The 25,906-nt window shown below is 41.5% G+C and overlaps 2 protein-coding genes across 3 annotated transcripts in view; both read right to left on the bottom strand.

The window, feature by feature from the left end:
• Positions 1-12,848, bottom strand: part of LOC137281197 (monocarboxylate transporter 12-like) — a 19,496-nt gene extending 6,648 nt beyond the window's left edge. The window contains exon 1 of the mRNA XM_067812318.1: positions 12,740-12,848. Within this exon, the coding sequence (XP_067668419.1) occupies positions 12,740-12,848 (109 nt within the window). The remainder of the gene's footprint in view (positions 1-12,739) is intronic.
• On the bottom strand, positions 12,222-25,906 carry LOC137282775 (monocarboxylate transporter 12-like). Of its 2 annotated transcripts, none has more exons than XM_067814566.1 (6): positions 25,879-25,906; positions 16,815-17,015; positions 16,041-16,184; positions 15,011-15,793; positions 14,633-14,683; positions 12,222-14,173 (listed from the first exon to the last, which is right to left on the bottom strand). In XM_067814566.1, the coding sequence occupies exons 1-6, from the start codon at positions 25,883-25,885 to the stop codon at positions 13,818-13,820; spliced, it is 1,542 nt and encodes a 513-aa protein (XP_067670667.1). In that variant the 5' UTR covers positions 25,886-25,906; the 3' UTR covers positions 12,222-13,817. The 2 variants fall into 2 exon arrangements, with proteins under 2 accessions (XP_067670667.1, XP_067670668.1); XM_067814567.1 differs by lacking the exon at positions 25,879-25,906 and adding an exon at positions 22,707-22,863.

Genomic DNA, 25,906 nt, shown 5'->3' with positions numbered 1-25,906 from the left:
TGGAATCAATATTGAAACGTACATTTAACCCTGATTTGATGTAATGCTTCTTAGAAATCACCGTTTGAGGAGGTTACCAATGTTTCATGACTGATCCAAAGTGTTGTTTATTACGATGGACAAATTGTTCAAGGTTTGTTGATACATTGTTATTTGGAAAATTAGCTTCATATTAAACTGCACAGTGGTTTGCAGGATGTGAATGCTTTAGGGCATTTTCCTAAAGTTTGTTAAGACTTTTACCACATTTGGAAACAACTTTAATATGTTTTTGATGACAATAGTAAGTACTCCAGAAAAGGAAATAGATCAGATTTCGTGGTATGTCCTCTAGGGATATGTTCTTTAATGTATTAAAACAAACATTACTATCATCATTGTTTAAGAAGCAATGATGTCCAGATGTAAATTTATTGACATAAGCTTTGAACGTTTGAGATATTCTTTGCATCTTATGTCCATTAGTAGTTATCTTTGAAGAAACCTAGTTAATTGTTTTGGTAACTGTGGATCCTCTGTTCAGAGATTTCCAGAGATTGTTTGTGGAAGATGGGTCAGTGTACAGGTGCAGAGTGTATCTTGGATCTTCTTTGTGTTATAGTGGTGTTATATACCTGAGCATAAAATCTGGCAGTTCATGAAGTCCAGTCTTGTGGAAGTTTATAAATTAGGATTCCACAACAAAGTACACACAGAAAAATAAATTGAAGAGGATGATTAAAAAAATATATTTTCATATAGTCAGTGTCATTTTAGGATGGTTTACAGATTTGAAGAGGGAAATTTTACTGAGATTTGCTGAAGATTAGCTGCTGAATATTTGCTTCTGGGTATGTTCAGATACTTGACAATATTTTTTCTGCTTTGTTAGTCAAAGGTAAACTCATGATTTCACATAAATGATTGAACTAAATTTGAACATCGGATAAAAGATCGAACTGAAGGCTCCTCGCTCAGTGTTGACAATCTATTTATAGATACCGAAACGATCAACAGCTTGAACATGTGCATGGTTGTGTTCACGGTTATTATAAAATTACGATGGGAATCTAGGAATAAAAAAACCCCAAACAACATACTTCAGTTTCACTTCCCTGCTAGTATCTTAGACGGGCGTGAAAAGCCAGGTAGATTAATCATTTCGAAAGAAAATACGCTTCCTATATGCAGCCGCTGACCGAGACGATTTTTCATCGGGCATGTAACTCATTTCCACTCGTTAATTACAGTCTGTCAAATATGATACATTAAATAATATACGCAAATCTTTCCTCTTTAAATATCATTCATAGACTACGGATGCCAAAGTACCACAAGCAGAATTCATCAACACCGTTCTCAATTATTGTACATAAGTTTCACCGGCGGTGACGCCATTGTCAGAGGTTGACAATTGTGAATGTTTTATCATTAACTAACATCTTCAACCATTAGTACTTGGTTCAAGCATAACTCCTGTGTTTCAACAGAAAACACTAATGTGGTGTTCTAGTTCTAACAGAGTGTTCAAACACAGATGTGGTTTTCTAGTTCTAACAGTGTTCAAACACAGTTGTGGTGTTCTAGTTCTAACAGAGTGTTCAACACAGTCTGGTGTTCTAGTTCTAACAGAGTGTTCAAACACAGATTTGGTGTTCTGGTTCTAACAGAGTGTTCAACACAGCGTGGTGTTCTAGTTCTAACAGAGTGTTCAAACACAGATGTGGTGTTCTAGTTGTAACAGAGTGTTCAGACACAGATGTGGTGATCTAGTTCTAACAGAGTGTTCAAACACAGATGTGGCGATCTAGGTCTAACAGAGTGTTCCAAAAGCGTGGTGTTCTAGTTCTAACAGAATGTTCAAACACAGATGTGGTGTTCTAGTTGTAACAGAGTGTTCAGACACAGATGTGGTGTTCTAGTTCTAACAGAGTGTTCAAACACAGATGTGGTGATCTAGTTCTAACAGAGTGTTCAAACACAGATGTGGTGATCTAGTTGTAACAGAGTGTTCAAATCCAGATGTGGTGATCTAGTTCTAACAGAGTGTTCAAACACAGATGTGGTGATCTAGTTCTAACAGAGTGTTCAAACCCAGATGTGGTGTTCTAGTTCTAACAAAGTCTTCACCTAGTTCTAACAGAGTGTTCAAACACAGATGTGGTGATCTAGTTCTAACAGAGTGTTCAAACACTAACGTGATGTTCTAGCACTAATGTAGTGTTCAAGCGCCAAAGTAGGAGTTGCAGCATTAACTGAACATACGTTGCCGTATCTTTAACCTTCAGTTTGTTACCCCGTCCTTTTGTCATTTCATCCTGACATATGACATTACAATGATGCATAAAGTGATAATATAACAAAGGTGGACACGTCACAAAGGGAGCCCACAGCTTATACGCGTTAACTGGCGAAAGATAATAAGGTGTAATGGACACTTGGCTGTAAATCCAGCTGACCTCTGTCTGTCATGGTGATGAGGGCTGATTACTTCCAGCCCTACCTCTGTGCATGGTCAGTCTACATTACTGTCCAGAAGCCGTCGGGTCGTCGTACAGCTGAGGTTAATTATCGAGACTTTATAGCTCGTTTTATTGTATTTCGAGTTCTGCATGTTTTTGAAAAAATATGTTTATGTCTGAAGCTACAGTCTACCAACTCCCCAATGCCCCATGATTTTCGACACATGATTTACTATTTGGAGCAATCGCCTTTCAAATATTCTATGATATCATAATATGTTTGCCTATCCGGTTGGACGCTGGACTGACAGGGACCTTACTCTCCATTGCGGTCACCGATGACGGGCACAAATCCGCATGGTCTCGATACATGGAGGATACAACCTTTCTCCGCAATCGTGTAAAATTGGCCGAGCAAAGAGTCATATACGCATCCCATAGATCATGTCTGGAATATTATGGGCCGTAAAATTCGTCAGAGAGATCCTCTGGTACAGAATCTTGATATACTGGGTCAAAACCTCCATTAAGAGTTGAACGCAACACGTCAACGTGAACGTCAGACACCGTCAGCGAGGACAAGGTCGGGGATGTTAATGCACTTAGCTGAGTTACACCAGATCCTAACATGGTGCTTGTGCTTGTGCTTGTGCTTGTGCTTGTGCTTGTGCTTGTGTTGATACTTATGTCATTTCTTGATGTATCCCAGAATCTTGACAATGATCGCACTTATTGCCGTATGTTGCCACGTTTCCTTAATAATACACCACAGATTTTCGTCTTTAGATTTGGGTTAGTGTATGAAGAGTATATTAAATTGTATGGAAAATTTGATTTAGTTAATAACAACAAATATATGCTGTGAGATAAAATGGCTGTTGTGATACCTTTACATGTGTAAAAGTGAAGTATTGTTTTGTGTGTCATTTTACGACACAGTCTCTCACGAAATATTTCAAGCATAATTTTGACTTCACTAAAATATTTTACAACGTCATTGATGTATGTTTGTAATCATGTACATTGCGACACAATAGCACCGGTCCATCGCTTTCGCTAAAGCGTGACTAACACCTAGGACGTGCTGTGTGGTTCGAAGGTAAGTTAGAGGCGTACATACGGACTCTCTTCTACAGCCCGCCTGACGTTGTGTTAGGCTCAATATTATTCGTTCGGCTGCTATATACTCAATCCAACAAACCATGGTAGGAGGTCGGGTCAGGTAGCATATGAGTCACCTATGGCCGTCCAGTCAAAAGCTAAACGACCTCACCGATTTAATCAATCAGTCAACAGCTGCTATACTTGTTCAGATTGAGTTTCTGTGTGAAGTGTTTTGGAATTTTTTCGCTAATCCGCTCGCTGACACTAAACTCTCAACAAGCGAAAATCCGCATTAACCACATATGTTTGGCCTGCAGTTTATACACTTACGGCTTCTGATGACATGGTTACTATTGGCTTACATTTCCGCAAGCTGACTCCACGGAATATTGACAAAAAACCGCTATTCTCAGCGACCGTTTACTCGCTTAATGTAAAAAAATTGCGTCCTCCATGTGTATCCCTCGAAAGCGATCATGCGGAAAATAGCACTGTTCGAGTACCTGAAGCAAAAGTTCAAACGGTATGTGCGAATGTTAACTTTCATGATTTGGTAAGTTTAATTGGTCTGATTTGGTAAGGTTAGCTGACGCGACCTTCTATTAAAGTTTGTATGACTCTGTATTGAGCATTGTCACGAATATCACTGAGCCAAAGTTAGACTGGATGAATTGTACAGCTAATGCTGATCGCAACAAAACAAGACTAGATTACCTGGTTGCATGGGGACCATGGTTGATTCTGCTTCATCATTGTGGTGCCCATAGGACAAAGGACATGCTTACCAACATAAACTATGTAAATACTATCTAAGAATATTTGATGTTATTTTCTTTGATCTGACCTGCTCACATGCCTCTGCCAAGGAGACAATTATCGTACAGGACTCTAGTTAAGCTTTTCTCCCTTTTGGCACTTTGAATTTAATCTTTGTAAGAATAAGAGGAACGGTTACAGATTACAGTTTACAGATTACAGTTTACTGTCAGTGGTGCTGTGTACTAAGTTGAATACAAGTCATAAATAGAAATACATGGCACATATATTGACAGTAATAAACATCGATGAAATATGTGCAAACAACTTTCGTTATACTTCAAGAGAAGGACAGTAGGTGGAACTAAGGACAGTTTCATGGGTGGAGAGAGAGCATTGTGAATGAAAATGAATGTAAATATGCTTACTAACCCTAAACTGAGGTGCGTATTTCATTAAATGTTAATAGATATATAAACAACATATGCATAAAAGTTGAGGAAAAGACACCAGTTATTGCGGAGAATCATTCATATCATATATAAGTACTAACGAACACGTATTATCTATATACATTTAATACAGTAAGCACGTCGTGTCCAAGTGAGTCTATATTAGAAAGTGAACAATCTATAAAATCAAATAAAATCTGAATTATACCATATATATGTTTTAGACAACAATAGCAATAGAGTCTTCTCGGACAGCGACATGGAGGCAGGAGATTCCGTAACGTGGAATGGAGTGTCCTCGCTGTGAGGTAAATCAAGCAACTCAGCAACTCTCTGTCCACCCTGAAAACCGTCCCCTTCTCCACAACACACGACTAAGTCGACTTGTGCAGGAGTATCTCTGTACACGATGTGGTGCATAAATGTCCGATTTACGTAAATTGTTCTTACCTTGCAAGACGAAGAACGATTACAGACAAGTAGGTTACTGTTAGTAGAGTTGTACATTGACCAGTGAAGATGTCTGACCTTTATAGGAATCGCCCTCCTGTGTTTCGACTTTGATTAATACCTCACTGGACATAAACTGTCTTGATATAAGTCGTGACCGGTTATACGTCGCTGTCGTGTAGGTACATACGTAATTACATATTGTATGGTGATAACATTGGGATCAGCGCGCGATGGATTTGATAGATATGTCCCCCTAACGACACTACAGACAGTGTCGCTGCCAGTGTCGCTGCCACAGTTGTATGACGCATACCCTGGTAGCGTTGCTTGTAGATATGTTGAATTGCTGCGGTTACGTAACAATCGCGTCTCATGGGAAAAAGGGATGGATAAATGTGCCTACTATGCGAAGTTCACCAGTCAAAGATGACACAACACAATAGGACAGTAATATTGTGTATCGAAACGGAAAACTTAGGGTTTGCAAGCTCCGCCAGCACAGTCCTGGTAAACCTGAAACACACTCCAGGGGTCGAGATGGCTTGTTGTCACCTCGACAGTGCAGGCAGAAAGAGCTATTATGCAGAAACAATTATGAAAATTAACAATAATCCGAGGAATATACAGGATGTGACAACATTACTTAGTAGGTGAAACACAATAGTATTAAGGAACATATACACACGATATTGGTATCAAAATATAGATGCATATGTTAGCATACAATCCCAAACAGTATTTAGATAAATAACTTTAATATGATAATTCCAAAGAATTGTCACACCCCCGTTATCAGTGGATATTAAGGCCGAGGAGAGGTTGGAGAGGCCCACGGAGACTGTGTCATGGTGTGGGGTGCGATATCCTGCATACGAAGATATGATTTAGTGGACAGTAAACCGAAAATCAACGAATTCGTTGCACGTCTCATGATTCCATTTATGGACAGATGGAGTTGTTCCAGCTTGGCAACGCTACTTCACGCATAGTACCCGTAGCGGTCAGCTACCTTGCTAGTTGTAACCTCAGTGGTAGCTCCTGGTCTTCCCGGTCACCCGATCAAAATCTGGCAGATCACCTATGGTATGAACTCAACCGACGTGTACGTCAACGTCAAAACACGCCTCAGACGCTTCCACATCAGGCTATCGATTTTCAAAAGAGTGGGGAAGAATTTCGCCAGAGCGACTTCGTCGACATATCCAGTCTGAGCCAAGACGGTAACTGCTGCCAATGGTGGACATACAAGTTATTGACTATGACGCCATCTTGTTAAAAAACAGCAGTAAAGGGGAACTCCAGCGTCAGTGGACATGCCAGTTTTCACCTTGTACCATTGGAATTATCTGAAATAATTTTTACGTCATAAACGGTTTCAAAATTGGCTTATTTTTAACGGACGAATGGATTCCCCAAACCTCTGTACCATATGTAAGAAATTTTCCATAACAAACATGTAATTGTACACATCCTGGAAACATCTACACGTTGAATGCCTTTGCCCTTAATATGTAAACTATTCTCTCCCAAATGCACTGAAATGCATGTGTGATATTGGTACATAACATTTCAAATATCCCTCCAAAGCCACGTTTTACTCTTTCGATTTCATCGTTATAATGAAACGAACATGGAGAGAATGAACAGCGCATCACACACACACACACGTACTCACACGTACACACACACACGTACTCACACGTACACACACACACACACACGAACACACACACACGCACACATACACACGCACACACACACGCAGAGAGAGAGAAAGAGAGAGACAGATATATATAAGTGTGTTCTTTTAATATTCGTTTTAGTGTGTCCGAATTTTGAACTTGATGCTTTGAACTTGTCCTTAGGACCAAACATCTAGACGCACACTTACTGGGATACATCGGGTTTCAGGACAATGCATTTGTTGTTTATGGACACGAACCCGGTGTAATAGGCGCTCTCCAAGGAGCTTCCAGTGACAGCTGAATTACTGTTTCAACCGCTATGGGAAAATGACAACAAACTGCTCTGAATTTTGCGTTGTGTGATTTTGTTTGATTGTATAAATGTTGCTGTGCGTCCCGATCGCATGCAGTCCAGTTCCCGGTTCTTTTATTGGCCTATAAGCACATGGAAAACAACACCAAAATCTTGACAGAAGGAAGAGGAAGACTTTATTGAAACAAAAGAAAACGTATCAAAGTAACATTCGTACTCAGTCATACTTCACCTACTTTGTTAATTTCTGTATTTATCCTCTCGTTCAACCCCTTGATGTTCCTAATCCTAATCTGTTCCTTTTAATTCCTAACACCTATACTATTTAGTCCTACACTTGCTGTCTCCCTTCCCATCCTAACACGAAATCATCATAAAAGCTGTACATATTCCCCAACCTTCTCTCTACAAGTAACCTTAACTAACAGGGAGGGTGTCTTGATAACAAGGCAACAAGACAAATAACACTGAAACTCAGGTCACTTATATAGTCGTGCGGGGAATTGACCTCTGACCATGAAACGATGGACATCATGAAAAGGACGTGCCGTTGGACCAGCAAGTCACGTGTCACATACCTGACCACCAACATGGCCGCACAAGTCCTCGTCGCGTGGTGTATGTTAGACACTCTACAATTCCAAATTGCTCCCTAACGGAATTGAAAAATGGACAGCTGAAAATATAACGTTTCCCCACAACTTCCAATTTGGCCTCAGAAAAGACTTCAGTGTTGAGACTGCAGCTGTCACACTTATAGAAAATATTGCATACTATGACGAAAAAGATTCCCCCGTCTACTGCGCTTTCCTTGATAAAATAACGAGAAAGCATTTGACCGTGTTTGGCTTGAAGATCTGTTCTACACACTCTACAATCTTGGAATTACTGGAAAACTCTGGCGGATACTGCGCCTGTCCTATAGCTCAATGCAATCATGTATAAGGTTTGCTGACTTGAAGTCCAATCTATTTCACATTAGACAAGGCGTGGGCCAAGGTCGTGTTCTACCTGCCTGCCTATTTTCCCTCTGTATAAGTGATCTACTGAATGAACTAAATGACACTGGCTGCGACCTGTGTCTTCCTTGGGGGAAATGCCCAGGAATACTTTTAGCCGATGACACAACGTTGCTCACTAATAATCCAACAGATCTCCAAAGGCTGTTGAAGGTGACTGAAATATATACAAATAGGTGGCAGTTAAAATACAATGTTGGTAATAGCGCTGCTGTAACCTTTGGACGTAGGAATACATGATCCCTACCCGCCAACCTGTACCTTGGAGAAACAAATCTCCCTAGTAAATGGTCTGTGGTATATGCTGGCGTCCATATCAGCACTGCTAAGTGCTCAACGGAGAGAACAAAACTTGTTTGTGAAAGGTTATGGAAATTGATAAATATGAACTATGACTCTGGCATCTACTTTGACGTTTTAAGTCCTCTAGCGGATGTACGTATTTGGAATCGAGCTGTTCTACCTTGTGGTCTGTATGGATGTACAGTCTGGGGCAATCTGTCCCCTAAGGAATATGAAATGCTAGAAATCGTACAGCGTTACTTCTGTTAAAAAGTCCAAGGGTTTAATAAGTACATGCCAAATGAAATTGTAAGAAATACAATCGGAATAACAACCCTTCAAGGATATATAGATCAACAAAGCCTCTTACTCCCTGGTAAACTCTGTAATGCTAACACAAGATACAGCTTTAGACAAATGTTCCTACCCCGCCTTGACCAATACCACTGCAAAGAGTCACTGATACGCAAGAATAAGTTTGATATGAAATCACCCCTTTTTAGCATGTTACGGCTTGTTACCAAATACAATCTGCTCCGTGAAATCCGTCACTACACCTGTGAGTCTAAGTTTATGAAGAAAAATACCTGGTGGCAAATCGTCAAAGAAAAGGCAAATACATATGATCAAATACAGTTGGTAAATTTACTGCAGACCAGGTTATCTCTCACCAGATATCTTACAATAAGATCAGGACGAGAACATAGACTCTGGGTACTCGCTTTAGAGCGACCTAAGAACTTCACTGACATTGCGAGAATTATAAGACTAGGTACAATTCCAACAGAATCAAAGGAGTGTGTATGTGGAACTGTTGCTCACGACATTACGAAACATGTTTGTATGTCATGCCAGCATAACTTCATAGAAAGGAATTCTCTGTTTGAAAGAATCTTTGACATTCTTGACGTAGACATCTTTGTTAAAATGTGGACGGAAGAAGAAGATGTATTCCTGTCATTCCTACTTGGAGGTATACCTGACCACTGGACCACTGTAACACCTGGTCAGAACTGATGGTGCTCGTTAGTTCCCCAGTTTGAAGTTGGGAGAGAATACTCCGCCAATGTTCATAAATAACCGTTGTTCTTTCAGTATTCAGGACAACTGTCTCACATAACTACAGATAGAATCTTTTATGTACTTCTGTTTATCATATAAATGTAATCTTCATTCTATGGAGGAAATAAAGAATATCTATATATCTATTACGTTAATTTCCCCAGTTATCATCACCAAATTACTCCCCTGTTAACTGTTACATTATACAAGAGCTATCACACCGGGCTCTCAATTTTTCTGATTGAAAATATATATCATAATATATATTATAATATATATGTAATGACGTAATACTTTACCTGCTACAATCTCCCTGAAGATGATAAATACATATATGTATATATGTTTAGTACACTGGATTACGTCATGTTCTACCCCGAGTTTCATGCACACACAAACACAAGTGTTCTGTGCGGCAATCATGAAACAAACTGAAACCTGATAGTTGCTTGGAACTATTTATTCTTCCCTCGGCGACAGCGTGAAAGTAATTTAATCCTTTTGTTGATCTTTGTTGTTGAGAACTTCCAGCTTCTCTTCAATACAGGGGTTACATAATCCTGAGTCTCGCTTGCTTGTGTTTGACTGCTTTGAATTTTATTTCACAGATGACATCTTTTTGGTTTTAAGTTGTCAGATATAGTTGGATGATTCTACAATTTCTTTTTCGTTGCGCACATTTCTGAACGATTTAGTCTGGCTGTCCTATCTCAGTTTGAAAGACCCACGTGCTAGCCTTGTGAATGATACTGTGTCCACTGCAGTTGTTACAGACGCTTTGTAGATCGACAGATCCTTCTCCACACAGCTGCCCCTCCCATCTTCCCGCTGTGACGCTTAGTTGTAATACGAATGGACGAAGTAGAAATTAACAATTATCTTCTGAATTCCTCATTCTTGAGAGTTTATAGATACACCTCTGCAGTTAGAATGAAATTAAAGTCGTTGTAAAATGTCATTTTCCTTGATCTTGATAATGTCTTTGTCTATTTTTGTTGATAACAATCTTTAATCCTTTGTTTAATGTAGTTCCGCAGTTTGGAATATCGCCGACGTTTTGTGACATCCAAATAAATCCAAAACAGTGCAGAAAAAGAAGTTCTCTTGTCTGATTGACCCATGTTCATCTGTTGCTCTGGTCCAGTGTTAACACCATGGTATATACCTACCTGCTTCGGGTATCTGACTGACGGTAGCAGTAGTATATGTCATGGAGAAAATGTATTCGGCAATATTCATATGCAGTTCCTAGAAAATCGACCCACTTCGTGTGTTCCCCGTCGTCATATTGCTGCACTATTGCTAAAGGTGGTATAAAAATAAGCTCACTCACTCACTCACTCACTCACTCACTCTCTCACTCTCACTCACTCACTCACTCCAGGAAATCGCGAACATTGCCGATATAAGGCCATGAGATTGTCATTGGCATTTATAGCTGAATGAAAGACCGTCGTTTTGCCATAACTCACTGCAGTAAGTCGAAATATTGTCACTGAACGATTGGGTGCAAGACAGTCTCAGTCACCTTCATGTTCACCCGATGACCATCAGTTGTTTATTGGACCAATATCATACCAACCAAGGCTACACAAGATCGGCCTCGAAATGGTAGACAGATTATTACCACGTCGACTGCGGCTCATGATAGGCACATCCGGGTAATTCACTGGCGGAATGGAACTGTCACATCAAGTCACTGCACGGTCACTGCAAGTGCAGTGGTTTGAGGACAGTGTCGGCTCACAGGATTCGAAATCGTTGACGGCAAGCCCGAAATAAGACCCTTTCGTTGGCACTGTGCTGTGACGACTACATCGACATCGACGGGTCAGTGGTGCAGTGACGTTCACCTCTTGAATCTACAACACTGGCGGAGTGATGGTTCATTCATCAATCACGCTTACTTCTTCATTGCCGTGACGGATGAGTACGTGCCTATCAAAGTTGAAAAGGACGTTTTGCGCACAGTTGATTGTGGTAGTGTCTTGATGTGGAGACTGAGAGCCATATTCTACACAAGGAAACATAACTTAGTCTGCATTCAAGGCAGGTTAATTGCTATTCGGTAGAGACACGGAGATCTAAGGAGCCACATGGTTCCGATCACTGATTACGAGCGAGAGTTGTTCCACCACGATAATGCCAGACCTCACACAGTATCTTCAGAGAGCATTACAGTGCATCCATGGCCTTCCAAATCGTCCAATCTCGGGTCCCTTCGTGTATCTCTGGGGTAGCCTCAAGAGACATTGTTGACAACGCTTCACTGGGAGCGGAAAACTTTCATTGTCGAATGTTTAGTAAGCTTTACGTGTTATCAGCTGTATTGTCTTTCATGCTGTAAACTGTGGTCGCAACTGATCCATAATTGCACGTGTTCTCTAAGTTTAAAGTTAGTAGATTAGTTTGACGCATGCCTTTCTTGTTGGGGAGTATATATTTCAAAGTGTGATATTTTGATTTTTGCTTCGAATTCCCATCATATTTTTTCAAACAGAATCTGCATTTGTTTAGTTAATAGAAATTTAGCAGAATTTATCGTATATTTTTGTATATATTGTGTGCTTGTCACGGTCATCCGGGTTCAACATACCAACCTGTAACACAGCCAGGAAGTTCATGTCACAGGTATATATAAGAACAAGGCTAAGTAGATGTTCATCTTTGTGTATATATGATATACACATTTTACTCGTGATATTTCAGCAACATGATTTGGAAGGCATTACATCACATGTGCTTTGCGTGTATGCAAATATAATATTCTTTTTACTTACTCAGATATACAGAAAAATAAGATATTTACTTAGAATAAACACGTGGACACAGTACAAACGTATCTGCAGCAGCATAACGTGTCATTCACATTTACAATGTAAAGACACACAACAGATCGATAACGAAATAACCGACATACAGGTGGCATGTTTTGTAGGCTGATTGACAACGTATAATACCGAGTTACGTATGTGCACAAATACATGGTGATCAAATCACTTGTATGTATAGAGATCGAACAATGTCCATAGAAAAACCACATACCGTCACCATTGCAGCCGTCTACCAAGTCAACACCGACGGTTCAAATCACACACCACTGAGAGGTTCATGGTCCCAAGGTCTACTAGAACTATTGACACACATGTGCGCGTCTACAGCCAGTTCTGACCGCGGGTTATCGAGGACGCCTTCTCCAGAGAAGCAGACATGTCGTGCGATTGGGAGCATATGTGTGGAGAAGAGTTCTCTACAACCAATATTCCTACTTCCTTCTTCATCGTGCGGGCAGGACATGAATATACACGGACACGTGTGGCCATGTGTTGTGGAAGGCGATCGTGTTGCAGGGGAACGCGTTATGATCGAGGGTAACATCTGCAGCCAGGATGAAAGTGAATGTGATTGAGATGAGCTGGAGCGCTGTGACGTACCGAGGTTTACCAGTTTACTTCTTTCCGTTTCTGGAATGATATTTCAACACGATAACACCAGACCACACATTGTTCGAGTTATACAGTTGTGTCTTTATGAGATCAGTGTCAATATGTTGCTCTGAACAGGTCCTTGGATATGTCCCAAATGGAATATGTCTTGGATTAAATGGAGCAACGATTACGTCATCCGATTCCTCTAACACCGCAGGAACTCCTTCCTCGAACATGGAATGATATTCCCCAGGACTTTCGTCGATATTTAGTGTGGAGAAGCTGCCAGGCCTTCATCAGTGTACAAGGTGGACACACTCGCTGCTGACAGCGAGACCGCTGACCTTTCTGCATTTGAATGATGCCCTGTTCGTAAGGTCCGTTCATCGGTGACACACCTTGGAACATTTGTTTTGTGTTTACAAGTAGTAGTACACTAGTAGAAGTACAAGCTGAACACTGTTTCTGTTGATATCTGTGTGTCACAATAACTTTTACCTTTGAGTATAAATCAGTAAAGTAAAGAAGAACAGAATAATGTGAACAGATATATAACGTGTGATAACCTTTGCTCTGTTTGAAGTTTTGTAGTAGTATTATCTTTATTCTGCGCATGTGCTAGTCAAAAACGGAAAATGCATGAATGACAAGGTATTTATGACAGGTAATATTCCGTTTACTGTTATTCCTTCATAGGGAAAATACCCTGCACTTTTTCTTAAACAGTTGACCCAATATAGGATACATCTATGGACAGCAAGGTCAGTATGTGTCTCACGTCTGCACACCCTTCCCAGACATACTTTTAATCGCTTCAAATGACTACCTTCCCGGTACACCTGCATCTTCCGGCTTAATCGTGCTATTATCGACAAGTAAGGATATTTCGCTGGGTTGTGAATTTTGATTGTTCTCCTCACGGTGATATGCAAAATCTCCCCCCAACTCATTTATGAACATATTAATGTCGCGTATATGTTTTGGTTTTTCAGAGGCCCATGACCCCGAAATGGCCGCCTTTTCTCGTAACTCTTTAGCGTGGAGACTGATATTGCTAGCTGCTTCCGGTGGAATGATAGTGAGGCTGGTGAAGAGGGCAGGTTCAACAGGAAGTTGAGATCTCCCATGGAGCGCTGCCGCCCCCAGGGTAACAAGCGAGGACAGTAGGAGAAAACAGCCTGAAATACAAAGTAATACGGGGTAAACACATATTTCCAAACTCACACCAGTTAGAGTGGATCCTCAGAATATTGCTCCCGTAGTAACCCACTGCTAGATGTCACACAAGACGAGATCTATGCTCATCCGGAACCCTCAGAGTAAGACCAGCATAGGAAGTTGGGGACCTGTTCTCAAACAAATCTCCAAGAAGATCAGCACCAGAGTGAGATTTGGGGATATTTTTAGAACAGGTATATTCTAACACAGGTATATTCTACCACAGGTCATGACGTACTCGCCGAAACCGAATTCCCTGTCAGAATCTCATGAAGGGCAACGTTGTCCTCTTGAACTCTAAAGCCGTTTTATGCCGGACATGTTCATGGAAAATTACTAATGAATGTCACCCACTGTCCAGTTCAGCCACAAATGAAACTAATGTTGTTAAAGGGAAAGTCCCTGTAGTCTCAACATACCTGCCACCATGACGCTGATGTCGTAACTGGCCCCGCTGTCGATGATGAACCCTGGGACAAAATGAACACACTTGATGATAGTAAGGCATAGTTGTTTCCTTCATGTGCTATGTCTGTTGTGTGGCGTCGTTTTGTGAATATAGAGTTTGGAGCAAATAGTGTGTCCATAAGTATCGCTAAGGTTGGAAGCATAAGACGATTCTAGTGATTGAAACCAAATAATTTTGTTTGTACCCGCAACATATTCTTGTCACAACACCCACTTCGAGCAGACAACAAACTGTTGTTTTTTTTGCGCAAAACACAAAGAAAAGGTTTGTTATATAAATAATTAATAAATAAAAAATATTTAAATGTGTAAAATGTGTATTATCTCACCTGCAATGGGCGGCCCCACAAGGTAGCCGGATCCGAGGACAAAGGTTCCCACCCCGATACCTCCTGCAAGGTTGTCCACGCCCACTAGCTCTACAGTCAACGGACTCAGTAGAACCATAGGACTTGCTAAATAGAACCCCAGTATTGAGGAATATATCATCTGTCCCACATAGGTGGCGCTGTACAGAGGAAATAAGAGGGTGGTTATAGATGCCATTCCCAGACACCCCATGTGCAAAATGAGGCCGTCTATTTCCTGTCTCGTTACTACAAGCCCCGTGAGAATTCGTGCAACCAACGAGAACACGCCCATTCCTGTGAACAGCGCAGCTGCTGATTCGGGAGATGTTCCTTTACTCTGGGCATAAAACGGAAGATGTAGGTAAATCGCTGATTGGGCGAGATTCCACGAGAATATACTAACACAGTAGAGCGCAAACGGTCGGTTCTGGAATATAAGAACATATCGCTGCCACGCGTCACGAACAGATTCTGTGATGGTTTGCTCAGAACTGTTCTGACGTTTCTTTTTCAAGTCCTTCTCCACCTTGGTTGGGCGGAACAACATCCCACACGCGCACATGTTGGCGCCGACACCGCCCATGAGGAGGAAAGTCCCACTGAGGCCGTAGTTGTCAATGAAGAGACGGATGACGGGTCCGCCACTAAAGAGGCCTAGAGCGGCACCCGTCATTGAGACGCCGGCTGTTATTCCCAAGTACTTCTGAAAGTTGTAGCCCAGGCTGACGACAGCAGGACAGTAACTGAAGCCAGTGCCAGCACCTGATGAAAGACAGAGTTGGGCATCGCATTATGAACATATCCTTTCCCAAACAGCTGGTAGTTGCTTGAACGGACTGAAGAATACAACATGGTGATCTCCATTTGAGGCTATTTAGTGATAGTACAACATTACTTGCCTTAATATCTTCTTTTGTGATTATCACTCGCCCAGCATTTCGTGGACTGGTTACTTCACAATTATTTCGTTCTGTTTACAGACTAACTATAGGGTAGGATGTACACGCACCTGCAATCACACCGTATGTGATGAGGAGGACGTCGATGTTGTGGACGAAGGCGGAGATGGTGAAGCCGGCGAGGATCAAGATGCCACCGATGATAGTGCAGATTCGGCAGTTGTAGCGGTTGATCACCAAACTCGCCACAGGGCCTTTTGTTGAGAAATATGGAAGATATGAACCAATTGTCATTCTAAGGATATTCAGTCCGGATTTAAACTCAGACAGCGGGTGTCCAACAAGCCATTACTTTTATCACTGGGCCCCGCAAACCTTTCTTTAAATGAATTTAGCTTAATGTTGATTAGTAAGGTTAGAAATGAACACACATTACATCCAAAATGTCAGCAATGGCAAAAAGATATGAATGAGCACGGTTAGTATCGCAGTATCTATCCACTGTCCACGTAGAACGCCATAGAGCCTGTACAACCGTCCAAATACTTGTGAGTTAGACAGACAGGAAGTAAAAAGAGCTATCATTAGTTGTGTTACTATTAGAAGCGATATGCAAGTAACGCTATTTTTCATGTCTCTGTGAAGTTGAGGAAAATGTTAATCGCTTATACACATCTCATGGGTATCACGTCATTTCATCATGAAAACGTTATACATTACTAGTTTTGGGCTGCCAAAAAGCGGGATCAAGTCTGAGGATTTACTCTTAGTCTGGCAGTACCTTGTTTCCCGTCTAAAAGTGTAGCTACGCCCCATTTTCTCCCACAAATGACAATCTCTAGACCTAGAATCAGGCCGCGGTGTTCCCCTTTAAACTTCTCCACCTGTCAGACACATCATGCTGGAGTGGAGTGCTCCCACCCAGGACGTCTTGGCGTTGTCCTCGTCGTAGACGTCTAGAAGGGCGACGTGGACGACCCCGACGGTATAGGCGAACCAGCCGGACAGTAGGAAGGCCACGAAGCATGATGCCAGCACAACCCAGGACCAGCCTTTGTCCATATCAGTGCGGAAAGTGTGTCCACCTGCAGGGTAAGACCAAACAAAAGTTAGATGAGGTATACAGAGTGTGTCTGTATGACACGAATATGGACAGACACGTCAATGACACGGCATACACAAACCACACCAGTGTCATGTGTGATGGGGTTCTCTAAGGAACACGTCCTACTCTACAGCAACGCTGTCATCTTCGGAGCCGTCCGCCATAGCTACGCTCAGTAAACTGAAGGACGTACACGTGTCTTGTCACTGATACGCCTTCTCACAAATGAGCTCTTTTTCCCCACCCAACAAAGTGGAGGCAATCTCTGCCGACGGGCAATCTCTCATGTCATACCGCAAGTTGTGTCTAACTGTAACAGCCTCTCTCTCGTCTCGTTGTCTCGTCAACACTGACCTGTTGGAATACTACGGTGACTATTTCCTGCCGGCTGAAATAGGAGTCACGTGATCTATCCACCACCCTCCCACGTGATCTACACAGTGCGTCGAACCCTCTGGACGGAATTTCGAGGAGATGGGGAAACATTTGCTCAAGACGAAACATGAACCTGTTGTTCATACCAAGTATGCTAAAGTTCATACAGGCTGATTCTCCATTAAACGTGCAGTTAGCAAATAATGGACTGGTGTTTCTTTGGCATAGCAACAGAATATTGTTTTGGTAATGACCAGTTTAGACTCTAAACTGTACCTTATTAAATGACGGTGTCAGAACACAGTCAACAGTCAGCTACCGGATCGAGAGTCAGTGGAACTTTTAGGAACGAAATGTAGACACACAGGTTGAATTCAGTATGCTTTTCGAGTAGGATAAAACATGTCGTGTCCAAAGGTTTTTATGAGATTTAAACCCGTAACCCGAAGGACGAAGCGGAGGGTTTTCAATTTCATAAAAAACCCGAGGCGAAATGTTTTATCTACCTTATAAACCGAATATAATTCTTTTAGTGTTTTGGTTAATTGAAAAACATATAGGTTCGTTATACTACGTTGACTGATAAACCGTGGTGATCTCTCAAACAAAGTCCCACGTGCACGTGCAGAATGTGCATAAACCAGAGAAGTATGTGGTGGTCTGTCACATTTTTTTATGGAATGCGGTGGTAACAGGTAGTCAATATGAGAGACGAAGAGAGGAAACGTACACCGAAGTAACTGCTGGTAGATGAAAACTGAAACAAAGTCTATCGTCAGGATGTTTCAGAAGTACAAGTCTCTATGACAGGTAATCTTGATTTTTCAAAACCTTGCATGCTGATATTTATGATAACTGAAATATAGGTTGAGACTAATTTTGAATCTGTCGCAAAGGACACTGACGTCCTTTACTTTAAACCGGTCACCATAGAATCTATTAGCAATTGATGACACAATGCCATTTACGGAGTGGCCAAATATAGCACATGTTCCTGGCAATTGGTTTACGAAGTACCTGGTGGGATGCAAGACGTCAGGGCAGTATCAAGCGATTGTGTGAGGCAAGTGGGACAAGAGGCAAAACCCTACGAGCTAAGGCGGCCACGCGACTGTTCCGGGTTATCCTGGAACAACAACTCATCTGCGGTGTAACAGGTTCGTTAATTACATTTGTAGCTACTCTAGAGAACCATGTGATCCTTTTGCAACAATCTGATACCAAACATTGGTCCCTTTAATCACACTGTTTTTGTACTGAAAGATGTGTCAACTGCAAACGATTTTTCTTTTTATTTTGGAAATACTGTCAGCTATAAATAATGGTCAAGCAGTAGTGTGGTAAAATATGTTACCATAAACGTGTGGAGGATAAAACAATTTGATAGTCATTTTACATGTTTAGGTTACACAAAACCCTGTACAGAAACGTAATCCTCGTAAAACAGTTCATAAGGGAGTATGCATTGCTTGCAGGACAGGAAAGCAAGGCCGTAAGGACCTGTAAGCATCCATCTGACCAGCAACAAGAGGTTGTCGACTGTCAAGTACAACGTCCTTTAGCAGCCTGTCCAGTGACCCGGATGAGGCTCAAACGGAATCCGAAGTTGGTCCCGAGGACAGGAATGCTTCCAGTGTTCAATGCCCTTTCCTGTCAAACATGTTACCTACAACTCTCACTAAATTCTGAAAATCTGTTTCGTTTCCTTTCAAGGAGAAAGTATACTGCACAGGTCACGAGATGATATCTCCGGGATTTTATATAATATACTAAGGATCCCATACAAAACACCAACATAAAAACTTAAAGAAAAATAATACTCTGCCAAGACAATAGGAGGTTTACATGAGGTTTATAATTTTAAATAAATAACTACTAATGATAGCTCACCCATACTGAGAGAGTGAGTGAGTGAGTGAGTGAGTATGGCTTCATGTCGTTATTAGCACTATTCCAGAACGACCACTGCTGGGGACATCATTTACAGGCTGTACAAATTTACACTATGAGAACAAATGAACCCGTGCCTTTGGTGTAACGAGGAACGCTTTACTGTTAAACTACATCATCGCCCATATTGAGATCTTGAGGTGGGACATTTGTGAATGTCGTATCATTAACTAACGTCTTCAAACAATCAAATATTTGGTCTAGCACTAATGTGGCGTTTCAGTACTAACGGAGTGTTCTAATACTAGAGTGGCATTGTAGCACTAACGGACTGTTTTAATTAGCACTAGTGTGGTGTTTCAGCGGTAATGGAGTGTTCAAATACTAATTTGGTGTTCTAGCACTATCATAGTCTTTAGCACTAATGTGGTATCCTAGCACTAACAGTGTGTTCAAACATTAATGAGGCATCCTAGCACTAACGGAGTCTCAGTGAGTCTAGACGTCTACCCATATTTATGGAGCTGTGCAGACTGCTTTCTTAAACAACATACTCTCACGACATATCTTAGGGTAGTGCTATCTCTACCCCTCAGTTTATGGACCCCGTAATAACAGTGCATTTATATACCGCCACTTCCAAACATAAGGATGTTCAAGACGCACAGTTTGGTTGACAATTAACAGTCAGGGAAATATCTTTGATAGGCATTCTAAAAGTTGAGTTGATGGAGAATTAGGACTATGATTTTATGCATATACAACTTCTTTAATTCAGTGTCGAAACATCGCACTCACTGAATAAAAGAAGTTGTATATCCATAAATCATAGTCCTCATTCTTCAGTTAGGGAAAGCTTGACAGAGGAGAAACGTTTTAGTTGAGATTTGAAAGATCACAAGGATTGAGAGTTTTTGATGTTGCTGGAAGACACTGACATCTGACATGACAATGATACAGAAACAAAGGTGAACACGTCACAAAGGCAGGTGGCAGCTAATAAGCGCTGACTGGTGACAGATAATAAGATGTAATGGACACGCGGCTGTTAATACAGCGGACTTCTGTCCGTCATGGCGATCAGTGTTAATTACTTCATGTGCCCTCCTTTTGTACGTGATCAGTCCATGACCGTCCAGAAAAGTTGGCGAGCGGAGGTTAATGCCTACGAATCTACGGCTAGTTATTATTACACTTTGATTTATGTTTTTATGTTATATATGTCTATTTCTCCCGCTGCATGTTATTAGTGTACCGAGAGAGAGAGAGAGAGAGAGAGAGAGAGAGAGAGAGAGAGAGAGAGACACACACACAGAGAGAGAGAGAGAGAGAGAGAGAGAGAGAGAGAGAGAGAGAGAGAGAGAGAGAGAGAGACTGCATTTAACTGTAGTAGAATGCGGTCCAACGTGTGGACACTAGACAAAGTATTCCCGAGTCTTTTTTCCTCCAGAAATCAATCCGAAGACATAGCACATTAGTATTTACACACAGGAGGAATTCATTCATAGTTGATACCTGAGATGTACAGTAAATCAGACATCAAACATTAGAGTATAATCATCTAACATTCACAAAGAGATGGCGTCATTGGTGTACAGCTTGTCTCCAGAAAAATACACACTCAAGATATGGTTTCAAATGGTAGACATGCTGCACAGTTCATCCTAGCAATATGATATGTGTCTCGGACGACAATTTTGTATCTGCACCTTGGACTGTTGACAACATTTCGTCGTCTTCCAACATTTAAAAATTTACATAGGTTTCAACAGAAAGTAGATCAGTCAGAGATGAGAAAAAAAAATTCCGGAGAGGTAATAATTTTTGACATGGTAGTCATCACCACAAGCGAGCTTGTTACAAAGCAAACATTCTTTGGAGACACTATTTCGTGATGAAATTTTTAAACATACTTTTCAGGCTGCTCTGTGTTCAGGGTATAAAGAGGGTATTTCAAAACTATGTGATATGTCAGTAATGTATGAGTTCGCATGTAACGATAAACTGCTGCGTTAAGTGATACTTAAGTGACGCCACATCTTTTCGTCATATTCATGTATTTGTTTGTTTACAATTTGTCTCCATTTGCGTTTGGGGGGGGGGGGGGGGAGGGGGGGAGGGGGGGGATGAACCACTCTATAAAAAAGTAGGTAAGTAGTTTCTAAGATTGTATTTGCACAAAACAGAAAGAAGATTTCCACAAACAGTTGATTTTCGAGCGTGTTAGCCATGGAGGACTGTTGGTCCAGCGGACGTCTGTCCGTCATGGCGAACAGTGTTAATTACTTCATGTGCCCTCCTTACATGACCAGTCCATGGTATGATGAGCCGGGGTTAATGTTTACGAATCTACGGCTAGTTTGTATTACACTTTTGTTTGTTTTTATGTTACATATGTCCATTTCTCCACCTACATATCAGTGTACCGACTTCCATTCGCTCTGATTTAAGAAGATATGTACCATATTAATAACCCGCAACCTGGCTGGGGTCATTCACTGTAGGCTTATTGACGTATGAACTCAATGTTGTCAGCACTGCAGCGTAATTATCGCCAGGCCAGATGGTGTTGGCCGACTCTGGATAGGTGTGGATATAGTTATATGACACACGCCAGGCACAGCTGATATTGACAACGTACGACAACCCTTGACATCATACGTACATGGCTGTACTAAACGTGAAAATGATAGGTGAAACATGCGGGGTGTATGTGGAGAGAGAGAGGGAGAGAGAGAGAGAGAGAGAGAGAGAGAGAGAGAGAGAGAGAGAGAAAGTTGGCGAGCGGAGGTTAATGTCTACGAATCTACGGCTAGTTATTATTACACTTTGATTTATGTTTTTATGTTACATATGTCTATTTCTCCCGCTGCATGTTATTAGTGTACCGAGAGAGAGAGAGAGAGAGACAGAGAGAGAGAGAGAGAGAGAGAGAGACAGAGAGAGAGAGAGGGGGGAGAGAGAAAGAGAGACAGAGAGAGAGAAAGAGAAAGAGAGAGAGAGCGGGGAGGGGGAATGGGAGGGGCCGGATTTCATAATTAGGCCTTCTATTTGACATTAAGCTACACGATATGTTAACATTCAAATAGAGATAATCTCCTAATGCATATAAACACAAACAATTGCTCTATGTATTTAATATATTCATTGTTCATGCTGGCGAGGTGGTGGGTGAGTATACTGGGTGAGTTTGGTACATAACAGAGATCATATGTCAGCCTGTTTTAAATAAAACAAGCAATTCATTCCCTTCGTTCACCAACTGGTCAGTGTATGTGACCGATGCGTCATTGACCCCCGCCCACACGTTATTCCAGCCATAGCGGTTATCACCTCTCCAAACGACCAGGTCCATGCCTTCACGTTTAACATAATATACTAAATAACCTTGCACAAATTCACTTACCTCCCTATATCTCACATTTAGTACATATCCTTCGACAAATGTCAAAACGGAGATTGTACATATTCCGCCATTGCGGCGGAAGGAATGCGATTCTTCAAGCCGGCAGCACAAAGAGGTTTAAAGGTCTATGCAAAGCTTAGCTCGCTCACACACATACAAATCGATGCGGGCGCGCTGACACAAAGGGCTCCCTCTACTGGTGAGAGCAAACTTAACAGGTCTCCTGGCTCACGTGCGAGGAAGTCGAGCAAATGAAACTAGGAATGGCAGGGTAAATGGACCGACTAGTCATCACCCGAGAAATGCATTAGTTAAAAACGTATGATGCGGTAATACTGACTGCCCGCTTGCGTGGCTACAAGGATAATGAAGCCGATTTCTGTTGCCATGGCAACCCATGATGTGATATTTATTGCATAGCAAAAATTGATGGAACGGCGTCAATGTTCCTTAAATTACAAATATAAAGACAGTGCGTGCAGAGATACAGAAATACAAATATATTTCACATATGATTAACACTATAATAATTTCACAAACCATATGTAGTATAATCACATAGAAACAATAAGATAAGGTATTCATTGCATTGCATTCCATCAAGAAACAGTAACAATACTCTAAAAAGTACAAATATGAAAACGGTAGTTACCAACATATAGAAATACAGATACATAAATGACGTATATTACAACATTTTATCATATGCAGGATCATCACACGGAAACAATATAAGACAATACACACAATTTATTTAAAATTGTAAATATCATGACATATTCTAGAAGTAGTTTCGGGATGTCCGTTTGAAAAACATGTAAAAAAAGTTGTTCTTTTCTTGAAAGTGTAGCACAATTTTGATCATGAAAAAGCAACCTTTGCACAAGTGAATCCCTTTCTTTGCTATACTTGTTAAAAGATATCGCATAGTGTTGTTCATCGTCTAAGACATTGCACGTTTCACAGACAAAATGTTCTAGTGGGATTGCAGGTTTTGTATATCTTCCAGTTTCAGTTGTGAGTTTATGATTACTTAGACGTAGTTTTCTGAAACAAGTGACCTGTGAGCTTTCTTTTTACAATGAAATAGATAATGAAATAGATTTATGGATGATTTGGGGCTACTGTGCATGTCTGCTTGTATGTGTCTGTGTGTATCTGCACGTCTGTGTGTTCCACTGAGTATCTCTGCATGGCAATGTGTGTGAGCCTGTGAGTATCTTTACATGTTTGTCAGCGTGAGTCTGTCAGTATCTCTGTCTCTCGTCGTTACAGCGCATGTGTGTCTGCGCGTGTTTCTCTCCGTGTGTCTGTGTGCGTGTCTGGATATGTGTGTCCATACATGGGTGTCTACGTGCGTCTCTATGTGTGTATGTCTGCTACGTGTATGAACGTGTGCGCGTGTCAACCTGTGTGTATATCCGAGTGTGTATCTGTGTGCATACGTGTGAGTACCTAGCACATGGGCAGTCAGCGAGTGTACAGTGCAACATGGCCAATGGTCATTGAGTGACGGACTGTGGACTGTACATTTCTGACTGACCATGTGCTCGTTCCTCAGTCCACCTGGTGTTCATGACGACGACAAGAATGCAATGTCGACGTGATGATACAATGCTTTTCCAGTCATATATCTGTTTCTTATGTGTGCCTGAAACACTCGTTTCGGTAGTGTGAAACTTCTGTACTTTGTTTTCATTAACAACACATATTAGGATCAAAATCTCGTCAACCGCATCCCAAATGGCTAGTTGATGACCGGTCAGATGGTCACTGTTTACACGCACATGTCAGCTGATTTGCTTGGAATGTTTGCCCATGAACCAAGGTGAAGGTTGAACGTCTCGACATCGCGCGTCTGCAGCGACGCAGGTACGTGGGTGTACCTGCCGTCTTTACCACGTTTATCCCGCTATACCGCACGTCAGAGGGGGTAACAAAATATACCATGTATTGTGTGTGTGTTTCGCTATAAAGACGTCGGGGAATCTGAACACCTTGCTTCCGTGATACATTTAACCTGGGACACGAATCAGATCACAAGTACTGTCCTCATGGGGCTAAACCATGGGTAGTCTGTCCAGGTGCCACCAATTCATTCCCTCAACAACAAAAAAATACTTGTGTAGGCAACAGGCCTGAAAGTAGAGAGTCCAGTAGTGTTTCGAAATATCCTGACGTTCACCTTAAACTTGTCTGAATAAATGGCTGAGTCAACTCAGACTGACTTGTGTAGTTCATGTTAGAAATATACTTGGCTTGATTGTACAGCGTCAGCTAAGTGCGATTCCTAATCTGCTTCAATCCACCACAAACGTCTCTGGTGCAACTGGCATTATACTAGCCCCTTGACTGCACACTGCTACTTAGGTATGTATTTTTAGTTTTGGTGGGTCAGCACTGGATCACTGTGACCTAGCTCCAGGTCGCATCAGGCGGCGACATGACATCAGACCATGTCTTGAAATCGTTGTTCGACAATCGAACCCGTGGTGGTGTGTTCCTAACAACAACTACTCTCAAAGACGTTCTACTTGAGGCCGTCTAGAATGTAATACTAAATTTGTAATTCTTGACTACAAATGCCCTTCTGTCTGCACGACGCTGCGCCCTCTATGAAGGTTTCGAAGTGTTACAAAACCGCGAGCCATTGGTCGCCATAGTGTTTTCCTGTTTCAATGGACACCTTCTCTGTGAGGATATATGAACGTCAAAATGTGTTTCGCTGTCATGTTACCGGCCTCTCATCCAGTGCTGTAGCTATGTATTCACACTAACATAAGCAAAGTGCTTTAATGACCTTAATATAGCGAACGCAACTGACGCTGGCTCAAAGCTGGAATGTTCACACACGATCGCATGCACGTCACACAGTTCTTGTGGTGCTTTGCGTGCAGATCAGCGTCACCAGGCGAAACCTCCACCTTGTATGTGTGACACAGAAGTCAGTTACAATCGATACTGCCATGTTCATATCTGATGACATACGCATTGATTTACAGGTGCCAATTAATTACTGCCATGACTGCTGGTTTGTTAGTAGGTTATTGAATGGTAACTTTATACATTTCATATTTCTCTACACGTTTCTTTAAAGAGGAACAATGTTTATGGATAGACAACTTATGTTTCGTATGGTGATTTCTGACGTGGCTGCTTGTCTCGTACATACCCTTCATGTAGATCTGGCTTCAGTGTCC

This window comes from Haliotis asinina, chromosome 4 (assembly GCF_037392515.1).
Source record: "Haliotis asinina isolate JCU_RB_2024 chromosome 4, JCU_Hal_asi_v2, whole genome shotgun sequence".
NCBI classification, from domain to species: Eukaryota; Metazoa; Mollusca; class Gastropoda; order Lepetellida; family Haliotidae; genus Haliotis; species Haliotis asinina.
Note: the sequence above shows the minus strand (reverse complement) of the source record. Positions and strands in the feature narration are given on the sequence as shown.